The 19,714-nt window shown below is 37.9% G+C and overlaps 1 protein-coding gene and 1 non-coding gene across 2 annotated transcripts; one reads left to right on the top strand and one right to left on the bottom strand.

Annotated features, from left to right (window-relative positions):
* The first annotated feature begins 14,659 nt into the window (after positions 1-14,659).
* LOC104217019 (DNA damage-repair/toleration protein DRT100-like) lies at positions 14,660-19,031 on the top strand. The gene is made up of 2 exons (XM_009767174.2): positions 14,660-14,808; positions 17,891-19,031. Exon 2 carries the CDS (start codon positions 17,901-17,903, stop codon positions 18,933-18,935), a length of 1,035 nt encoding a protein of 344 aa, XP_009765476.1. The 5' UTR covers positions 14,660-14,808; positions 17,891-17,900; the 3' UTR covers positions 18,936-19,031.
* A 173-nt stretch (positions 19,032-19,204) lies between these two features.
* Positions 19,205-19,287, bottom strand: TRNAL-UAA (transfer RNA leucine (anticodon UAA)). The gene has a single exon. It is a non-coding gene; the product is annotated as a tRNA-Leu (tRNA).
* Between the last annotated feature and the right edge of the window lie 427 nt (positions 19,288-19,714).

Genomic DNA, 19,714 nt, shown 5'->3' with positions numbered 1-19,714 from the left:
ATATTCAAGAAGTCAAGGTGGAAACCCAAAATGATGTGAACCTGTCTAGGGAACACATAATTGACATGCCGGAGCCGGTTGTGCCAAAAGCCAAGGCTCCTTTGCCAAGGCCACCTAAACCTTATCCTCAAAGGCTCGCGAAGTAGAAAAATGATAATCAGTTTAAAAAGTTTATTGACATGATGAAGAGCTTAGCTATTAATGTGCCTTTGGTGGTGGAACTTGAACAAATGTCGGGTTATGCAAAATTCATGAAAGACTTGGTTACAAAGAAGCGTTCTATGGATTGTGAAACTATAAAGTTGACTCACCAAGTTAGTGCTATAGTGCATTCAATGGTCCCGAAGCTTGAAGATCCCGGTGCTTTCACTATTCCTTGCACCATTGGGAGTGCGGATTTTGCCAAGGCTCTATGTGACTTAGGAATTAGTATCAATTTAATGTCCTTATCAGTTTTCAAAACTTTGGGTATCGGGAACCTAGGACAACCTCAATGAGACTTCAAATGACGGATCGATCGATGAAGCGACCTTTGGGAATTATTGATGATGTGTTTGTCCGGGTGGAAAAATTCATTTTGCCGGCCGACTTTGTCATTTTGGATTGTGAAGTGGACTATGAGGTTCCTATTATCTTGGGCAGACCTTTCCTTGCAACGGGGAAGGCATTGGTTGATGTTGAAGCGGGTGAACTCACTTTCTGAGTGAGAGATGAAAAGGTCATTTTTCATGTTTGCAAATCTATGAAGTAACCCAATAGCACCGAGGTATGCTCATTTGTAGACCTTGTCACATCCGTGATTATGGATGATACCAGTGCTATGATCAATGTGGAGGATCCTCTTGAAGCAGTGCTCTTAAACATGGATGTCAATGAGGATGCAAGTAGAGTGGAGTGTGTGAATGCATTACACGGGATGGACTCTTATTCTTATGAGCCTAAGAAATTGTCTTTGGATCTTGAAAACCGGAAAACTCCACCAACAAAGCCATCAATTAAGTAGCCACCGGTGTTGGAGTTGAAACCACTTCCTCCACACCTCAGGTATGAATTCTTGGGCTCAAATTATACTTTACCAGTTATTCTTTCTTCTTGTCTTACTAACATGCAGGTTGAGGACACTTTGGCGGTTCTTCAAAAGCGGAAAAGGGCAATTGGATGGACTCTTGCTGACATTTGGGGAATAAGCCCTGCATTTTGCATGCACAAAATTATCTTGGAGAATGATGCAAAGCCTTCCTTGGAGCATCAAAGAAGATTGAACGAGGCTATGCAAGAAGTGGTGAAGAAAGAGGTGATCAAATGGTTGGATGCTGGGGTTGTGTACCCCATTTCTGATAGCTCATGGACTTCTCTGGTGCAATGTGTACCGAAGAAGGGTGGTATGACTGTGGTGACCAATGAAAACAATGAACTTATTCTTACTCAGACAGTCACAGGTTGGAGGGTTTGCATGGACTACCGGAAGCTAAACAAGGTGACCCGAAAGGACCATTTCCCATTACCATTCCTTGACCAAATGCCTGATCGTCTCGCGGGGCGTGCTTTTTATTTCTTTTTGGATGGGTACTCGGGGTATAATCAAATCTTAATTGCCCCGGAGGACCAAGAGAATACCAGCTTTACTTGTCCGCATGGAACCTTCTCTTTCTCTCGGATGCCGTTCGGATTGTGTAATGCTCCGGCGACATTCCAAAGATGCATGATAGCTATTTTCACCAACATGGTGGAAGATATATTGGAGGTCTTCATGGATGATTTCAGTGTGGTTGGTGATTCCTTTGAATAGTGTTTGGGTAATTTGGATAGAGTGTTGGCCCTGTGTGAAGACACAAACCTAGTACTCAATTGGGAAAAATGTCATTTTATGGTTGAAGAGGGTATAGTGTTGGGTCACAAAATTTCAAAGCGAGGGATTGAAGTGGATAAAGCCAAGATAGAGGTGATTTCAAGGCTTCCTCCCCCCATTTCGATCAAAGGGGTGAGGAGTTTTCTTGAGCACACGGGTTTTTACGGGAGGTTTATAAAAGATTTTTCAAAAGTGGTACACCCCTGGTGCAAGTTACTAGAAAAGGATGCAAAGTTTGTGTTCGATGAGGGATGTGTGCAAGTATTTGAGCTTCTCAAGCTTAAGTTGACCACTACCCCTATCATTACCGCACCAAATTGGAGCTTGTCTTTCGAGCTCATGTGTGACGCAAGTAACGTTGCGGTTGGAGCTGTTTTGGGTTAAAGTGTTAACAAGATATTTCATCCGATGGACTACGCAAGCAAGACCATGAATGAGTCCCAAAAGAACTATACAGTCACCGAGAAAGAGTTGTTGGCTATAGTGTTTGCAATGGAAAAGTTTCGACCATACCTTATGGGGGCCAAAGTTATAGTGCATACAGATCATGCCTCCCTTAGGTATTTGATGACAAAGAAAGACTCCAAGGCAAGATAGATGAGATGGGTGTTACTACTTCAAGAGTTTGATCTAGAAATTGTAGACTGGAAAGGTAGTGAGAATCAAGTGGAGGACCACTTGTCCCGTTTGGAGGAGGAGGGGAGGCCTTATGATGGCCTTGAGATCAATGCCTCATTTCCCGACGAAAAACTCATTGCGGTGTCAATGAATGATATGCCATGGTTTGCCGATGTTGCCAATTACCTTGTGACTGGAGTAATCCCGTGTGAACTCTCTTCTAACTAAAGGAAAAAGCTCAAGCGGGATAGTTTGGATTTCTATTGGGATGAGCCATACTTGTTCAAGATTTGCACGGATGGTGTGATTCGTAGATGTGTCCCGGAGGAAGAACAATTGAGTATCTTAGAGGCTTGCCATTCTTCACCCTATGGTGGTTATCATGGTGGGGTGAGGACTGCCTCGAAAGTTCTTAGTTGTGGTTTCTATTGGCCCACCTTGTTCAAAGATGTGGGTGATTTTGCAAAGAGGTGTGACGATTGCCAAAGAGCGGGCGAAATTTCAAAAAGGGATGAGATGCCTCTCAATACCATTCTTGAAGTGGATATCTTTGATGTTTGGGGCATCGATTTCATGGGTCCATTTGTTAGCTCTTGTGTGAATACTTACATTCTCGTGGCGGTTGACTATGTCTCAAAATGGGTTAAACCGTGGCTTTGCTTAACAATGAAGCCCGGAGTGTTGTTGCATTTCTTAAAAAGAGAATTTTCACAAGGTTTGGCACTCCTCGTACGATTATTAGTGATGGGGGATCTCACTTTTGCAATAAAGCTTTCGACACATTGCTTTCCAAGTACGGTGTCAATCATAAGGTTTCAACCCCTTATCATCCTCAAGCTAGTGGTCAAGTGGAAGTCTCCAATAGAAAAATCAAAAGTATCTTGTCAAAGACGGTCAATGCTAATAGGACCGATTGGTCGAAGAAGTTGGATGACGCTTTATGGGCTTATCAGACGGCTTACAAAACCCCGATTGATATGTCTCCATATCAGTTGGTGTTTGGGAAGACATGCCATCTTCCGGTTGAGTTAGAGCACAAGGCCATGTGGGCTTTGAGGAAGTTGAACCTTGAATGGGATGTTGCAGCTAATCTTCGTGTTGAACAACTCAATGAACTTGATGAATTTAGATTCCATGCCTACTCTAGTTCGTCCTTGTATAAGGACAAGATGAAGTACCTTCATGACAAATATGCTCGTGGAAAAGAGTTCAATGTAGGTGATTTGGTTCTCTTGTTCAACTCCCGGTTACGTCTGTTTCCGGGAAAGCTCAAATCCAAATGGAGTGGACCATTTGAAGTTGTGTTTGTGACCCCTTTTGGTGCTCTTGATTTGAAAACAAAAATGGTGAAGTCTTCAGAGTTAATGGTCACCGGGTCAAGCATTATCTTGGAAAGTTTGATAACAGCCATGTGGTGGCGTTCCTTCATCTCAAGTGATGTGGTGATAAGATGCGTTGTGCCGCAACGTTAAATCAGGCGCTTCTTGGGAGGCAACCCACGTCTTTTTCTTCTTGTTTTCTTTGATTTTCTTTGTAGTGTAGGATTGATTTTTGTGCTAATTGGTTGTGAGATGTTGCAGGGCTATGTTGATGCAATGTAAGATATAATGGAAAATCTGAACAAGTCTCTGAAGTTGCCAGTGCGGCTGCACTACACTTTGTGTGGTCCGCACTGGTGTGAGCCAATATGATGAGTCTCTGAAGTTTGCCACCGCGGCCGCATTGCATTTTGTGCAGACCGCGGTGGACCTCTGCGGCCGCGGTCGGTTTTTTGCGGACCACAGAGGTTGCCTTCTCAAACTTCTTCTGAACAAACCCAGTGCGGACCGCGATCCATTTTGTGCGGCCGCGCTAGTAGGTGAGAATGGGTCCCAGCGATCATTCTATAAATAAAATCCAGGGACCCCTATTTACACTTTTTGCTAAATTTTACACTCATAGAGACTGAACATTGTTCATCCTGAGCTTTGACTGTAATTGCTTGTTTTCATTGCCTTGTTTACATTCCTCTTAAAACCTGGTACATTAATCTTTCCCTTTGCTTGTTAATTTTGTTCATTATAGTTAATTTTTCAATTTTTTTCTTAGCATGTATTTCTTCCATCTCTCGTATTCTCTTCACTAGATTAGTAGATTAGTTAATTGTTAGTTTAATTAGGCTTAGGTAGTACAAAATGGACTGGGTAAACATTTGGAAACATCAATTAGGGACAAATTTAGGCTTCAAAGCAAAAATCTCGAACCCTAACTCAGTGCCATAGCTGGGCACTCTTCGCGGACCGCGGTCCTCTTTGCGCGGTCTGCGGTGCCTTAGTGCGGTCCGCAATACCACTTTGTGCGGACCACGGTGATGAACTTATGCAAGGTGCCCTTAAGCCCAGTGCGTCCGCACTGCATTTGGTGCGGTCCGCACTGGCCCATCGCGGCCGCAGCACCAGTTTGTGCGGTCTGCGATGGTCAGATTCAGAGGGGGCTATTCTGAGTCTCACCCCTGTACGGACCGTGGTTGTTTCTGTGCGGTCCGCGGTGATCCCAGCGCGGCCACACTCCTTTTTGTGCGGTCCACACTGGATTGTTTCTGCAATTGTGTCTGCAACTATCTGTTTCTGTTCTGCAATTCTTATTGCACTAATGTCTCACTGTCTCTGCTACTAACAATGTTAGATGCTTGTGCTTGCAGATAATGGTTAAACAACGAGGCAAAGGCTCAAAACAACCCGGCCGAGGTGATTCCTCCTGGGAGGCAAGGGCAAGAATATGATCCGACGTACTCCCAAAGTGAGAGAAAGTATTAAAAAGATGCGGAAATCAATTAAAGTTGCTGATAGAGAGTCGGGGAGTGAGTATATGCATTCCCAGGATATTTCCTCTAATTCTATGCCCGAATATGTCCCTAACTGGCCCGAGAGAATGAGATTGACTGATGATACTCCTCCACCCACACCCACTACCCAAGCAACAAATCATGTCTCCACTGAGTCGTCTGAGGGCTCAGTAGCCGGCAGTGGCGAGTACTCCACCTCCCCCACAGCTTCATTATCTGGTGAGGGTGCAGGCGGAGGTGATGAGGGAGATGAGGAGGTACCTGAGGGTGGTGAGCCTCAGGTTGGGGGGATTGCCTGTACTAGGAAACCCGAAGTCTGGGAGGATAAGTTTGTAAGCCAAGTAGCATACCACAAATTCAGGGAGTGGTGGCCGGTGCGAAAATTGATACCGGAGCGGAGTTTCGTGGATAGAGATCTTATACCCCTAAACCTCGATGTGCATAGACAGTTTAGAACAAGAGTGGGGTGGGAGCACTTTATAGATGATTGTGGGGGAGGAAAATGAATACTTGGTCAAAGAGTTTTACTATAATGTGGCCCACATCGTCAAGGGCTCCAAAGTGACTAAGGTTCTAAACAAAAAGGTGTTGTTCGACGGGAAGTCTCTGAATGAATATTTGGGCTTCAATGAGGAAGATGAATCTCTTTACATGGCAAAGCTGGAGATGGGCGAGGAGGTCCGTACATGGTTAGCTCAGTACTTAGCAATCCCAGGTACCGTTCCAGAGTTGTTGACTGTTGGGGTCAAAATATTACGAAGGACCCTAAACTTTGAGGCGAGGGGCTGGGAGACATTTGTGTGCAGCCGGTTAGACCCTACTACCCATGACCAGACACTTTCTCTCCACCGGGCTGTCCTAGTTGCTTCCATCGTGGCAGGGTATCCCATCAATGTGGGGAATGTGATGTCCCGCATTATCTCTATAGTGGGTACCGAGCATGACCGAAACTATCCTTTCCCCAACACCCTCACTATGTACTTCCGGGATCTAGAAGTGGACAAGAGGCCATATGACATCAAGGTGACAGCCCCATTCTCCTGGTACAGCTTGAAGGGTGAATGACAACCCCAAGGACAAGAACTACAAAGCCCCTGCTTCTACCTCAACTGGCTATTCTGAAGAGCCAGTTGTGGTAGAGACCCCAGCTGAGCCTGCCTCCACTCATATCGAGATGCCTCCCAGACCCTCCACTTCAGATATTCCTCTAGGCCCTTCTACATCAGCGGCCCCAGTGATTCCATCTACTCGGGCCCATCCTATCACTGCCCACCGACTGAGCCAGATGCTTCAGTGTTTAAACAACTGGATGTATACTGCGTCATCCAAGTTGTCTACCTAAACCTCCACCATTGCAGCTCAGCCGGCCCCTCAACCAGCACAGGTCCCACAGTCTATAGAGGATGCCTTGAAGAAGATAATTGAAAACCAAGAGAAGTTCCTTAGTACCCAGGCTGATTTGGCAAAGGCAGTGGATTCACATGGAAAGGCTCTGAAGGAACTTACCAAGGAGCACAAGAAGTTGCGCAAGACATGGGCTTCCAAGGAGTCCGTGAAAGAGCTGAGGGCGGATGTGGATAGACTGAAGGCAGACAGCTGCCTTTAAACTTATTGTTTGAGGACCCAGCTCCAGCAGCAGTGCCAACAGCAGAGCCACAGTAGGAGTAGTCACAACGACCTCCGAAGAGGAAGAGGATGATCCCGAGCGCAGATGATGCCATCATCCAGTTGGCGGACCCACCGGAGGCTTCCTCCAGTCAACCACATGATGTATCTAATACACAACCTGTCCAAGTCCAGGCCCAGATCCTAGCAGCTGAGCAGCAGGATACCGGGAACCAGTCTGAGGTTCCCGAGCATACAGAGGACTCAGGGACAGCCCATGATCCGAAGCAGACGGACACGGCTTAGAGTCTTCATATCCTTCCTCTATTTTATTTTTGGTGCTTATTTGATTTAGTTGGCATTAGGGACAATGCCAACTTTTATTTGAGGGGGTGCGCCCTTTATCTTTGGATGACTGTATATATACTGATTTAGTTTATGCTTTCTTGATTTTCATTTGGTCTGTATATAATCTTACACTTAGTTATTTTTATCACACTTTTTATTTTTCATTTGGTCTATATATAAAGTTACATCATTGTATATATTCATTCCCCGTTGTATATTCAAATCCCCTATTGTATATATTCTTTCTATTCTCGCAATTTTTTTTATTTTTAGCTTCTTAATTATATTCGTAGCTTTTTGTTTTGTTTTTTACTCTTTCAGTAAGCCTTTGGTTTTCTTAATGCCATGGTTCTTTCCAAAGGTGGAGTATTGTGTGAACCGGGTGGCTCTTCCCGATGATGGATGGCGTGACAACCTTCTTAAGGGTTCGAGTTCGTTTTTGTTTTTGTTTTTGGTAGTTTATAGTTAAAGTTATCTCAAGAAAAGCTTCACTTGGGCCTAGCACATTTGTCTTTGATCCCATGGTCAAAGACAAAATGTTGTGTTTAGGATGGTGAAAGTCGTGGCCTTGAGACTCTTGTGTTGACCAACAATCATCAAGTGGTCTTTCGGGACCATTGGGTGCTCAAATCGTGTCTAAGGTTGTTGTGGGCCCCCGACTCTATGTCTTTAGCAATACTTTAGCTTGTGTGGTGAGAAATCGAATTGCGAGTCCAAGTACTGAGCCATTGGTCTAGAACTTGCCCTGAATGTTTGTTGAGGCGAAATTTTAGGTGAAATTTGACTTGAGAAGTGATTATAGGTCCTCCTTGATCCAAATGATAGTTGAACAATTTCATAGCCTACCAATGATATGATCCCTAGTAAACCCTTTTGAGCCTTAAACCTTTTTCTTTCAGAAACCATGATACAAGCCTATACCCGTTCTAAAAGATACCCTCTCTTGGCACCCGATCTTTCCTTGAGGACATGGCAAAAGTATAAGTTTGGGGGAGAGATGAGGAAGGGAACAAAGTGGTAAAAGGTACAAAAGCGATGAAAAGGAAAGTCAATGAAAAAGAAAGAAAAGAAAAAGACAAAAAGAAAGCTCGATGTGAAAAAGAATAAAAAGGGATTCAAGAAAAGCAAAAGAGAAAAAGGTGTGGAAAGTTGAAAAAGTAGAAACGTTTTTAATTGCATGAGAAAGAGTGACAGTGTACTCTAACCTCTTAGAAAGAAGTAAGATGACTCAAAGAGTCAAGAGAATTGTGCCAAATGAATCAAAAGTAGTGCTTAAGGGAAGATGGAACCCACTTAGATCTAAACATGTCCTACCATGTACCAAAAGCCTTCACAATGACTCCACAAAAATCCTATATGATCTTGAGTTGAATGAAGCTTGCATTAGTGGATACTTACATGAGGGGCAAACATATGGTACTCAGAGCCAGATTTGTGACCTTTCCTTGAGAGAGATGAGTAGGTTCCCATTGACCTCGGTTTATATGCTAATACTCTAAAAAGGTGAGGTTTGCTTAGAGAGAGTTGAGGATACGTGAGTTTGGGTTCCAAAATAACCGAAGTAATTGAGAGAGTTCTTTGATATAATGAGTCAACTCTTGATGCTCTTATGTCACACTTGATCCATGGTTTATCAAATGTCAAATGTTATTAATGATTCATTCGCATTGAGGGCAATTGTTAGTCCCAATTGATGCTTGTTGAGGTTACTTTAGGATAGCTGAGAATACTTGGATTTTCCCTTAAGGGGTGAGTCTTATTTTGTTTGCTTGAGGACAAGCAAAAGCTTAAGTTTGGTAAGTTGATAACTAGGAATTTTGACGTGTTTTATGCTCCTTCCTGCTTATGCTTTGATTATAAATTCTTACAAAATAGCCCCAAAAGGCTCATAAGTTGTGCTTGATTGCAGGTTTGATCGACAAGGTGACGAAATGTCAAAGATCGGCTCAAAAGGAGTGAAACCTGCTCAAGTACCAAAGACAAGGCAAACTCAGGACAAAAAGGCCTAGTGCGGCCGCACTATACTTTGTGCGGTCCGCACTAGGGGATTCAGAGAATTGGTAAATCGAGCTTCAAGGCAGTGCGACCGCATTCGATCTTGCGCGGTCCGCACTGAAGGCTCCACGGCCGCACTACCATTTTGTGCGGTCCGCGGAGGAAAAGATCAGAGAGATGTCCAGTGCCAACTTCAAACCCATGCGGTTTGCAGTCATGTTTGTGCGGACCGTGCTAGTTGCCTCCGCGACCGTGGTTCCATTCTGCGCAGTCCGCGGAGCCTGAGTTCAGAGAGCCAAGACTTCAAGTCCAAGAGCCTAGTGCAGCCGCAGTCCATTCTGTGCGGTCCGCACTGACCCCGCAGGGGCATTTTTGTCCAGTTTTTCTAGCTTAGTATAAATAGAACATTTTTTCATTTTTAGGGTATCAACTATTTCCTGAACAGAGCTGCGCTCGTGAGAAGACCATTTGTAGCCATTTTGGGCATTTTTACTTAGTTTTTATCATTGAATCTTTGTATTTACTTTAGCTTTTAATTAATATGTCTTGTTCTTCATCTATTTCTCTACTTTCTTCTTCAAGCATGAGTGGTTAAACCCATTAGCTAGGGTTGTGGCTCAACCCTAGTATGGGTAATTTATGGGTGTTGCCATCTAGGGTTAGATTGACTATGAGTGTTTGCTATTTGGGACAATTTTATGGTTTAATCTATGAATTGGTAGTTGCAAACACTGGTTTGTGCTAAGTTGACTTGGCTCTTCTCGAGAAAGAGAGCATAAGTCTCCAAAATTGACCCAACAAGGAATTGAGATGAACTCAAGAGAATTGGTAGTCCCAATTAAAGGGTTAAACCTCTAGCGAGTAATTACCCGACTTGAACCCTAGTTGCTTGAGCTGATTTGCCTACCCATTTGGCCTCGAAAAAGTCAATTGGGCAAAATCACTCTCTCTAACGAGAGGTGTGAGAGTGGGTAAAATTATGCAACGGTTATAGCATATTTTCCCAATTATGTCAATCGAACCTTAGAAGCATTTACCTGTCAATTAGCCACCTAGGTAAAAGTCACTACCCTAGTGCCTTTCTACCCATTAGATACAACTCTAGCAATTTTCTCATTAGCATAATTTAGTTCTAATTAGTAGTTAATAATATTAGTTTGTTAAAGAAAAATCAAAAGATGTTTGGAAGTGACATTTGGAAAAATTACACGACTCTAGTCTAGACAGATACTCAACTCCCTTCCTAGCTCCCTGAGGAATTCGATCCCGACCCTCATATTGGGTAAAAGCTATTGTGTCCCTCTCTTCCTACTTTGTAGTAGTGCAGAGTTGGCAGTGATCCGGGCCCGAGGGTTAGGTTTGGCCAATTTCGAGATTTTTGATGTAAATTGGTTAATTTCGAGTGGGCTTTGTTCCCTTAGCATATTTTGATGGTATAAATCTATTTTTGGATAGATTTGGAGCATCCGAAGGCCGATTCGAGGGGCAAAGGCATCGGGGCTAGAGTTTGGACCGGATAGAGGTAAGTAATGATTATAAATGTTGTCATCAGGGTATGAAAACCCCGAATTTCACATCGTTGTGCTACTTTGAGATGACGCACATACTAGATGACGAGCGTGGGGTCGTGCACCATTGGGGATTGTGACTTAGTCCGTCTCGTATGACTATTAAACTACGTATTTGATTGAAAACTGTTTGCTATCATTATGTTTTGGAAAGTATTATCATATTTTGGGCTGAATGTCATATTTGGGTCTCGTGCCAACTGTTTGGGTCCCTTAGGGGATTTTTACTACTATTCCTCACCGTTTTGACTTCATATTCATACTCAGTCATCCTGTATTCTACTGTTTTCATAACTCAGCCATATTTACTCCGTTTTGACATTTTAAAATGATATTTTGGGCTGAGCATCATATTTTACTATGCCCGAGTGGCTTGAGAGATTTTCCGACTGAGTGAGGCCGGAGGCCTGTGTTGTGAGGATATTATAGGATCGGTCTGCGCGCCACAGCGGTATTGTACTGATTCATGATTATGAGGCCGAAGGCCAGTTTGATTATGCCACGAGATGGCTTGATATAGCGCTTGGGCTGTAGGAGCCCCTCCGGAGTCTGCACACCCCCAGTGAGCGCGAGTACCCAGTGTGAGATGTGATATAGAGCCGGTTTGGATTGACTTAAAAAAGTGGCTTTTAAGTGCTAGAGCTTGTTTTATAAATAAACAGTTACGTGTTTGGATAAAAGTGATGAAGCTGAAAAAAAATTGTTGAAGTGTTTGGCAAACAAGTGCTGGTAAGCACTTATTTATGTTAAAATGATTGAAATATCCTAAAAGTTGTTAACACTATAAAAAAGATGATTATTACAATATTTTATTCTAAATTGATGCATATACAAATAATTTATAATTTAGTTCAATTTTAATTTAAACTGATTACCTAAATATAAATTATTTATTTAAATAATATACAACAATTAATTATTTGACCAAAAAAATAATTTTTCGCTCATAACTTTAAATTCTAGGGTAACACGTAAACTCATTGATAGATTTTGATTTAAAATATAGTTTCACCAATTAAAAAAAGGAGGGATTCCATAGCAATTCTTTTTTAAATGTCATGGAACCAGAAAAAAAACTAAAAGAACAATATTTACAAAATATTAGAATCTGTCAAACATTTTATTTATAAAGCTAGTGTTAGCTTTACGGTTAAAACATCAACGAAATTGACAATTTTGGAAATGACAGCAGAAAGATTGAAAACAACGATTAGATGGCACAGAGATTTAATTAGCAAGGGAAGGGTAGTTTTGGGGTTTAGAAAAAGTAAAAGAGATAATAGGGTAAATTACTTGGTCAAACATAAGGAGCTTGTAAGCCAAAAAACAATAAGTTGGGGTGGCCTAACTTATTGCTTTTGGCTTGTTTTGGGTATTTTAGCTTAAAATATTTGGCTTAAAAGCACTTTTATGATTTATCCAAATACTCAAATAAGCCCAAAAATGATTTTAAGCTGGTTTGACCAGCTTTTAAGCCAATTCAAACACCTTCATAGTTCGAGGGGCTGATGTTGTTCCATGATTATTGCCCGAAGAGCTGATACGAGTGATTGTGAGGTAGCCCGAGGGGCTGGTTCTGTTGGCATTTTGCCCGAGGGGCGGTTATGATACTTGTTTTGCCCGAGGGGCTGATTTATGTTTCTATCCTTTTTCCTCACTATTTTCATCACTCGTTTGAACTATTGAAAGATGTTTCAAAGAGGTTTTTACTGAACTAAAGTGTTTTTACGAGCTTTTACTGTTTTATTACATTGTTCTGGTTTTATACTGTTTGTTGTAGCTTTATGCTGTGTTTTACGTGTTTTCTTATCGCTCAGTTGCCTTTACTTTTATTACTTACTGAGTTGGAGTGCTCACATTACTCCATGCACCTTGTGTGCAGATCCAGGAGTCTCGGGTCATGCTAACGAGTGCTGGTTTGCTTCCCAGCAGGCTTGTTCGGAGTTGACTAGGTAGTTGTTCGGCGTTCGCAGCCCAGTGATTCTCCTTCCTATCTTTGTTTCACTTTGTACTAGCCTTGTATTAGACTATGTTGTCTTTTCATACTCTTAGACGGATTTTAGATGCTCATGACCGATGACACCCCGATGTCGGGCTGTGTTTGTTTCCGCACTGTTCCATTCTACTCTATATTTTGGGATTTATAGCTTATTAATGACTTTAAATGATGTAAATTAACTGTTTAGTTGGTTTGGGAGTTTGTGTCGGCTGACCTAGTTTCACGATAGGCGCCATCACAATCGGGTCCGGTTTAGGGTCGTGACAAACAAGATAGACATCGAGAAAAACCGAAGATAACATAATAACTAAAAGGCGAGATATCCGGTACTAATCGAGGATAATGGGAAAAATCTCAGAACAGATCAAATCAAGGGCGGTTAGTTAGCTAATCGTGAGATTTCCTTTTGTAATTAGAAATATATCGTAAATAGGATTCCTCTACTATATAAAGAGGGTTTTAGCCATTTGTAAGGATCTTACATTGACATATAACAAAGCAATACAATAATCTTTTCTCTTTTACTCTCTTAATCATCAGCTTGCCCTATTTTTACTTGTTCAGATATCAGTCAGCTTGAGGGCACTTTTACTCGAGGGTTAAATTCCGTTTCGACACTGGTTTGCTTCACTTTGTTGTTAATTTCTATCACTAATCTTCATATTTATCAATTAATATTAGATGAAATCACGTGTCCTTAAAACCACATTGTAAGTTTAATTGTTATCCAATTTTAAGGGTAAACACAAGTGTGCACTAGATTCAATATCTATACATAAAAAATTTATTTTTATTCTACTTGAACAAAATAATTTTACGAAGTGGATTTAATTGCACGTTTTAAGTTAATACAAAGTCACATAAATAAATATATAGTACTAAATACTTGCTAATTTAATAAAGAACAAATAAGGAACAAACAATTTATTTGATTACTTTATGATGTATATCTTTTGATTTTATATAGATTTTGTTATATTTCTGCACATTATGTTAAATAATAAAATAACAACTAATATTTATTAAAATAATATAATATATTAAATCATAATTTAATAAAATTAATATTCTATCAAATTATCCGCGTATCGCGCACGTTCTAAAACTAGTTAATATGAATGAGATAAACGATTCATGATGAAGTTGGTTCGTATAATGACCTAGCCAATTGCAGATTGATTTTTTTTTTTTTTTTTTTTTTTGCCTTTTTGGATTAATATCATGGCAAAAATAGATTTTAAAGAAATTTATTGCTATCAAATTTTCTTTAGGTGTACCTCAACCTTTAAACCTTAGAATTGCCACCCAAAGATTTAAAAGGGCCAAGAACAACTATGTTGTTTTATCTGTTACTCTGTTTGAAAACAATGGGAGAGAAAAGCTGACAGAAAAGAAGAAAAAAAAGGTTTTGAGCTTTTATATTCTTTTGTTTTGAGTTGGATGAAAGGAGGAAAATGAAAAGTCCCAGATAAATTGATAATCATACAGAGCCAAAAATTAAAATTTATTAAGTTATAATTGGTTTATATTTAATTATTTTACTCTTAAGGGACTAAAAACATATTTTGCAATGTTTGAGTTTTACAAAACTCAATTATCTACGCCATCTTCCAAATTTTCGCAGGAATAAATAGATAATTATATGGACCCAAAAATTATTATCTTCGAGGTTGTCGTACAAGAATGGAAATCAAAGATTCAACAAATTTGAACTTTCAAACTATTTTTCTATTTTAATTACGTGTAATCCGTATCTTAAATTCCTCAACTATTTTCGCACCACCTCAAATTTGCAACAATATGTTAGTCTTTAAATATCGACAAAAATTAATATGTTTATAAACCCAAGTAGGTATTACCTAAAACTCTTAACATCAATTGTTAAATAATTTCAATCTAATTAGTAGGTATTACCGAAAAATCTGAACACCGGATGTTATCGGAGTTTTAAGGAACAATAACAGTTGGTGGACTTTAGGATTGCTTCCCATTTAAATTATTGGTAATTTCTTCAAGCTATTTATTTTTAGTAATTTAATTAATTCATTTGTGATGTTTCTTAAAATTATACTTTTCTATTCATGAATTCATACGTGATATTGACAAGTCCATCTGGCTGATCGGAACCTTTGAGGATTTAGGGAGCACGATTTGCATTTACAAAGAATTAGAATTAGTGTACGCGTTATGCGCGCGTTTCCATTTACAAAGTTACATAAATATTATTCAAAAATTATGTTTAAGTTATAAAATAAAAATATAAGCTCCTAAAATTGATGAATATTAATCCTATATACCTAACTTAATTAAGAAAGAAACTTTGTCTCAAATTCAGTTTAAATTTTATTCTAATGTCATAATTTTATCTGTTTAATTTCACAAGTTATCATGCTTCTTTTTTAGTTTCGGCATGAACACATAGCCCTTAAGAATCTAAAAGAATTTCAAATCCATTTGAGGAGACACAAACAGAGTTAATTATCTATACTTTTATTGCAATTCCTCAAAGATTTTTAAATAACACAAAATATTAATTGCATATGAATTAATTAATTTAGGGGCTTAATTGAACATAAATAAATTATTTTGTATAACTACAATAAGAAATTTTTTCTTTGGTGAACGATGCTTATCAAGTTAAGCATCCTAAATTTGCATATATGGATTTACTTTCAATTAGTATAATTTATATAAAATGCAATATCAATAGATTTTAAAGTTTTAAATATTAGGACTTCTACCTAGTTTAAAAGGAAAGACTTGACAAACAAAATTTTAGCTGCTTCCAAACTCCTAAATATTAGGAAAGTAGCATAAATTACAAATTTTGTCCAATATAAAATTTATTTTTAAAGGCTAAAAAAAATTAAGAGGTTTCGTGCTTTTAATATAGTACTAATTTTAGGGTACGCGCCTTGCGCGTGTACCCCACGCTAATAAATATAAAATTTTAAAAAGTTACATAAATAATAATATGCTTGAGTTATAAAATAAAAAATGTAAGTTCATGACAATAATGAATGTATGGTTTTAGCCTTGTGTTTGTGGTATTCAGCTTAATTTTTCTCCAAATTTGTAATGTCATGTTTATTATGGATATATGAATCATTTTAGAACTGAGAGACTAAATTTTGAAAGAAGATTCGTGTCATGGGAGAAAATTTTAAGAATAATTTCATGCATTTCTCGCGTTATGACGATTATTGCCTTTTTAAAAATGTATCTCTATAAACTTTTTTTTTCAGAAAATTGACTCTTGAAACATTAATGAAATCACTAAAAGTAACTAAAATCCAAAGTAAAGACAAATATGCTGTAGTTTCCGTCTAAAAGTTCTCGTGTTGTTAGGAAAAAAATATATACGACATTTCTTCTGAATAAACATTTTAATTTTTATTATTTTATAAGGTAAAATCTTAATAGATTTTAAAGCCTTAAATTTTAGACTTTCTATCTAGTTTAAATAAGGAAAGATTTAATAATCATATTTTTAGTTATTTTTAATGTGCTAAATATTAGAAAAAATTATTAAATAACTACTTTGTCCGGTGTGAATTCTACTTTTAAGACTAAAAAACGTGAACAACATTTCACTAAGGACCTTTGTGCTTTTAATATAACTGGTGTTAAGGTACGGGTTCTGCGCATATCCATATTAAGGAGTATATAATTTTATAAAATTATACAAATATTATTAAACAATGTTTTAATTGAGTTATATAAAACAATAAAAAAAAGTGTCAATTCATTATTATGCTTTTGCAACTATTTACCAATTCTGGTTACGTTATGGTATTCATGCTTGACAAAGATTAAAAAAATTATATGGAAAATTACCTCTAGAATAATTATATTTGTATAGGTTGAATTTGTGTGATTAAAACATAAATACATTGATTGTCGCATAAAGAAACTTAAGTGTCTTTTATTTTGACAAATTGTTGAACTTTTTTCTCGTAAAATCTTCCAAAAGAAAAAGTTAGTCTTTGTAAAAATTGATAAACATGTCTTAAGTTGTTTTTCGAATATTGAAAAATTATTGTTCATGGCTGATATTCTTAAAAAAAATATAAAAAAAATATTAGTTTATGTAGATCTTAAAGAAAAAAGTCACAGATACTTATTTTCTCCTACTGTTAGAGCAAATGTCACCTTATTTTGATAGACAAAGCAAATTTAATTAACAACCACATCGTTACTTTTCTATTGATTCTCTTTAGTTTTTCAGTTTTGATATCACTTGTCTTTTACAAACTGATACAAAACCAATATAAAAAGAATTTATATAAGATATTTATTACTAAAACTTTCTAAATCATTCAAATAAGGAAGAATTTAATACATAGTATTTAGTTGATTTAAAAAATCCTAAGGTTTAGGCGGAAACTCAATTTACGATAAAAGTTTGGATCTTTACACAAACATGTGTGGTTGCAATTTAACTTTATTTTTATCTAATTTAGTTTACATATGATTAAAATAATTCTTACAAAAAAAAAGGACTCTAACTTAGACACAGATGCCTTCTACAATTCCTAATTAATTATAAAGATCATTAAACCTAGGGAACTTAAAGTAGAAGAGTAAGATTAATATCAGTTTTTACATAATTAGGAATAGGCGCGGCAAATTCACAAAGATCTTCGACTTCTAGGAAACTTAAAGTAGAAAAGTAGGATTTAAATAAGGAATGTTTTAAGAATAAAACTTTTGTTAATTTTAGCATCATAAATAGTAGGAAAAATAATTAAATTACTATTTTGTCCAATATGAACTCTATTTTTTAAGGGTAAAAAGACAAATGACATTTCGCTAAGGGCCTTCATGCTTTTAATATAATATAGATATGAATAAGGTCCGAGGATTGCACCTAGAATTCTAAGAAAGTCAAAATACATAGTATATTTAATCATACTTAGTGTTTAGACAAGAGGGGTTGCTGTGATGATAAGCAGCCTCCATTTTTAATCAAGAGGTTATGAGTTCGAGTCTCCCCAAGAGCAAGGTGGGAAGTTCTTGGAGAGAATGATGCATGAGTATATTAATTCTCATCATGTTTTAATCATGTTTAATTTGTTTTGCAGACAAATTAAAATGGCATCACATCACTACTTTATCTGCTTTCTTGCAATGGTTTCTCTTATGATCAGAATTAGTGAAAGTAAAGCATGCAACCCTAATGATCTCAAGGGTCTCACTGATTTCAAAGCTGCAATACATTCTGATTCTTCTGGTAGGCTAAAAAACTGGATTGGCCAAGATTGCTGCATTTGGCCTGGCATTTCTTGCAATTCTCAAACAGGCAGAGTTGTAGAAATTAATCTCCCTGGTTACTATGACGCTGGCGATGAATTTGCTCCATTTTTTGTATCAAATACTATGACTGGCTCAATCTCTCCTTCAATTACACTTCTCACTTCTTTAGAATCTATTGATCTTAGTAGACTAATTGGATTAACAGGCCAAATTCCTCCATCAATTGGTGTTCTCAAAAATCTCAAAAAACTTACTTTACAAAACAATCAAATCTCTGGTGCATTACCTGACTCCATTTCAAACTTGACAAGTTTAGAGTTCTTGAATCTTGAAAATAATCTTTTGACAGGGAGTATACCAGAAAATATTGGGAATTTGCAACCACTACAGGAGCTTTATTTGTCGAATAATTCATTAACTGGGAAAATCCCATTTTCAATTACAAAACTACATTCCATTTCAGGTATTTTCCTAGCACAAAATCAGCTTGAAGGAGAAATACCATTGCCTTTAAATCCAGGCCAATGGTCTTCACTGCAACATTTGAGACTCGAAAATAATCGACTCACTGGAATTATACCTCCATCAGTTGGCTACTTGACATCACTTTTGAGATTTTCTGTAGCAAATAATCAGCTAACAGGGCCTATTCCTTCAACTATAGGGAACTTAAAATATTTGCAACAATTGATGGTCAATAACAACCAGTTATCTGTTGTGTTACCAAACTCTATATGTGAAGTTACTCAACTTTATGCCCTGTTTATTTCTCATAACAAGATTGTAGGACCATTGCCTGATTGTCTTTCTTCCTTTAAACATCTTCGAGAGGTCGATGTACCATTCAAACGTTTTGAATTAACCTATATGTAAGAATGATGTAAGCCAGCATGACTGGCCAGTATGAAAAATCTATTAAGCTTTGACCATATGTATTGTTTCTTCAATAGCGACTCTTCCTTCTTCTTTTATCGAGTGTTTTTCATGCTTATTTATATTATCTTTGCATTCAGAATTTAAGAAAAATGGCCAAATGTGATAAAAATGCACAACAGAATGTTGAAGAGAGAAAAATATAGTGCTTCAGAACTAGAGTCTACTCCTGTCATCCAGGAAAAACCAAAATATAGATGTATAAAAATTGCTGGCTGTGGGGTTCGAACCCACGCGCACTTATGTGCAGAAGATCTTAAGTCTTCCCCCTTAACCTCTCGGGCAAACCAGCAAGAGTGGCAAACTCAATTCTTTTCCATCATAAATAAGCAAAATCACATTTGGAGAGATTTATTGAATGCCTTGTCTTCAGGGAAAAAAATTGAGAGAATATACTTAAAAAAACTTATTACTCCCACCCTAATAATTTAACCACAATACATTGAGATTTCTTTATAACAACATCTCTATATAACATTCATTCATTACAAAAGCCATAGTTTTTCCAAACCGAATTTTTAAGTTATATTTCACCTTTATATAATCGGAGGCGGAGCTAGAATTATAAGTGTATGAGTTCTAAATTACAAATACAAGGTCTCGAAAAAAGTCACTTGGCTTTCTTCTATTGTATCTCTACTGTAGACATATGAAGATTTTCTTCTTAATAAGGGTATAAGTCTAGCACTAAGTGAAACATGACTCTATTCCAACAAATA

Source organism: Nicotiana sylvestris, chromosome 11 (assembly GCF_000393655.2).
Source record: "Nicotiana sylvestris chromosome 11, ASM39365v2, whole genome shotgun sequence".
NCBI classification, from domain to species: domain Eukaryota; kingdom Viridiplantae; phylum Streptophyta; class Magnoliopsida; order Solanales; family Solanaceae; genus Nicotiana; species Nicotiana sylvestris.
Note: the sequence above shows the minus strand (reverse complement) of the source record. Positions and strands in the feature narration are given on the sequence as shown.

Bases quoted from the DNA above. Each gene is read 5' to 3' on its own strand.
- LOC104217019 (XM_009767174.2), top strand. From the start codon at position 17,901: ATGGCATCACATCACTACTTTATCTGCTTTCTTGCAATGGTTTCTCTT.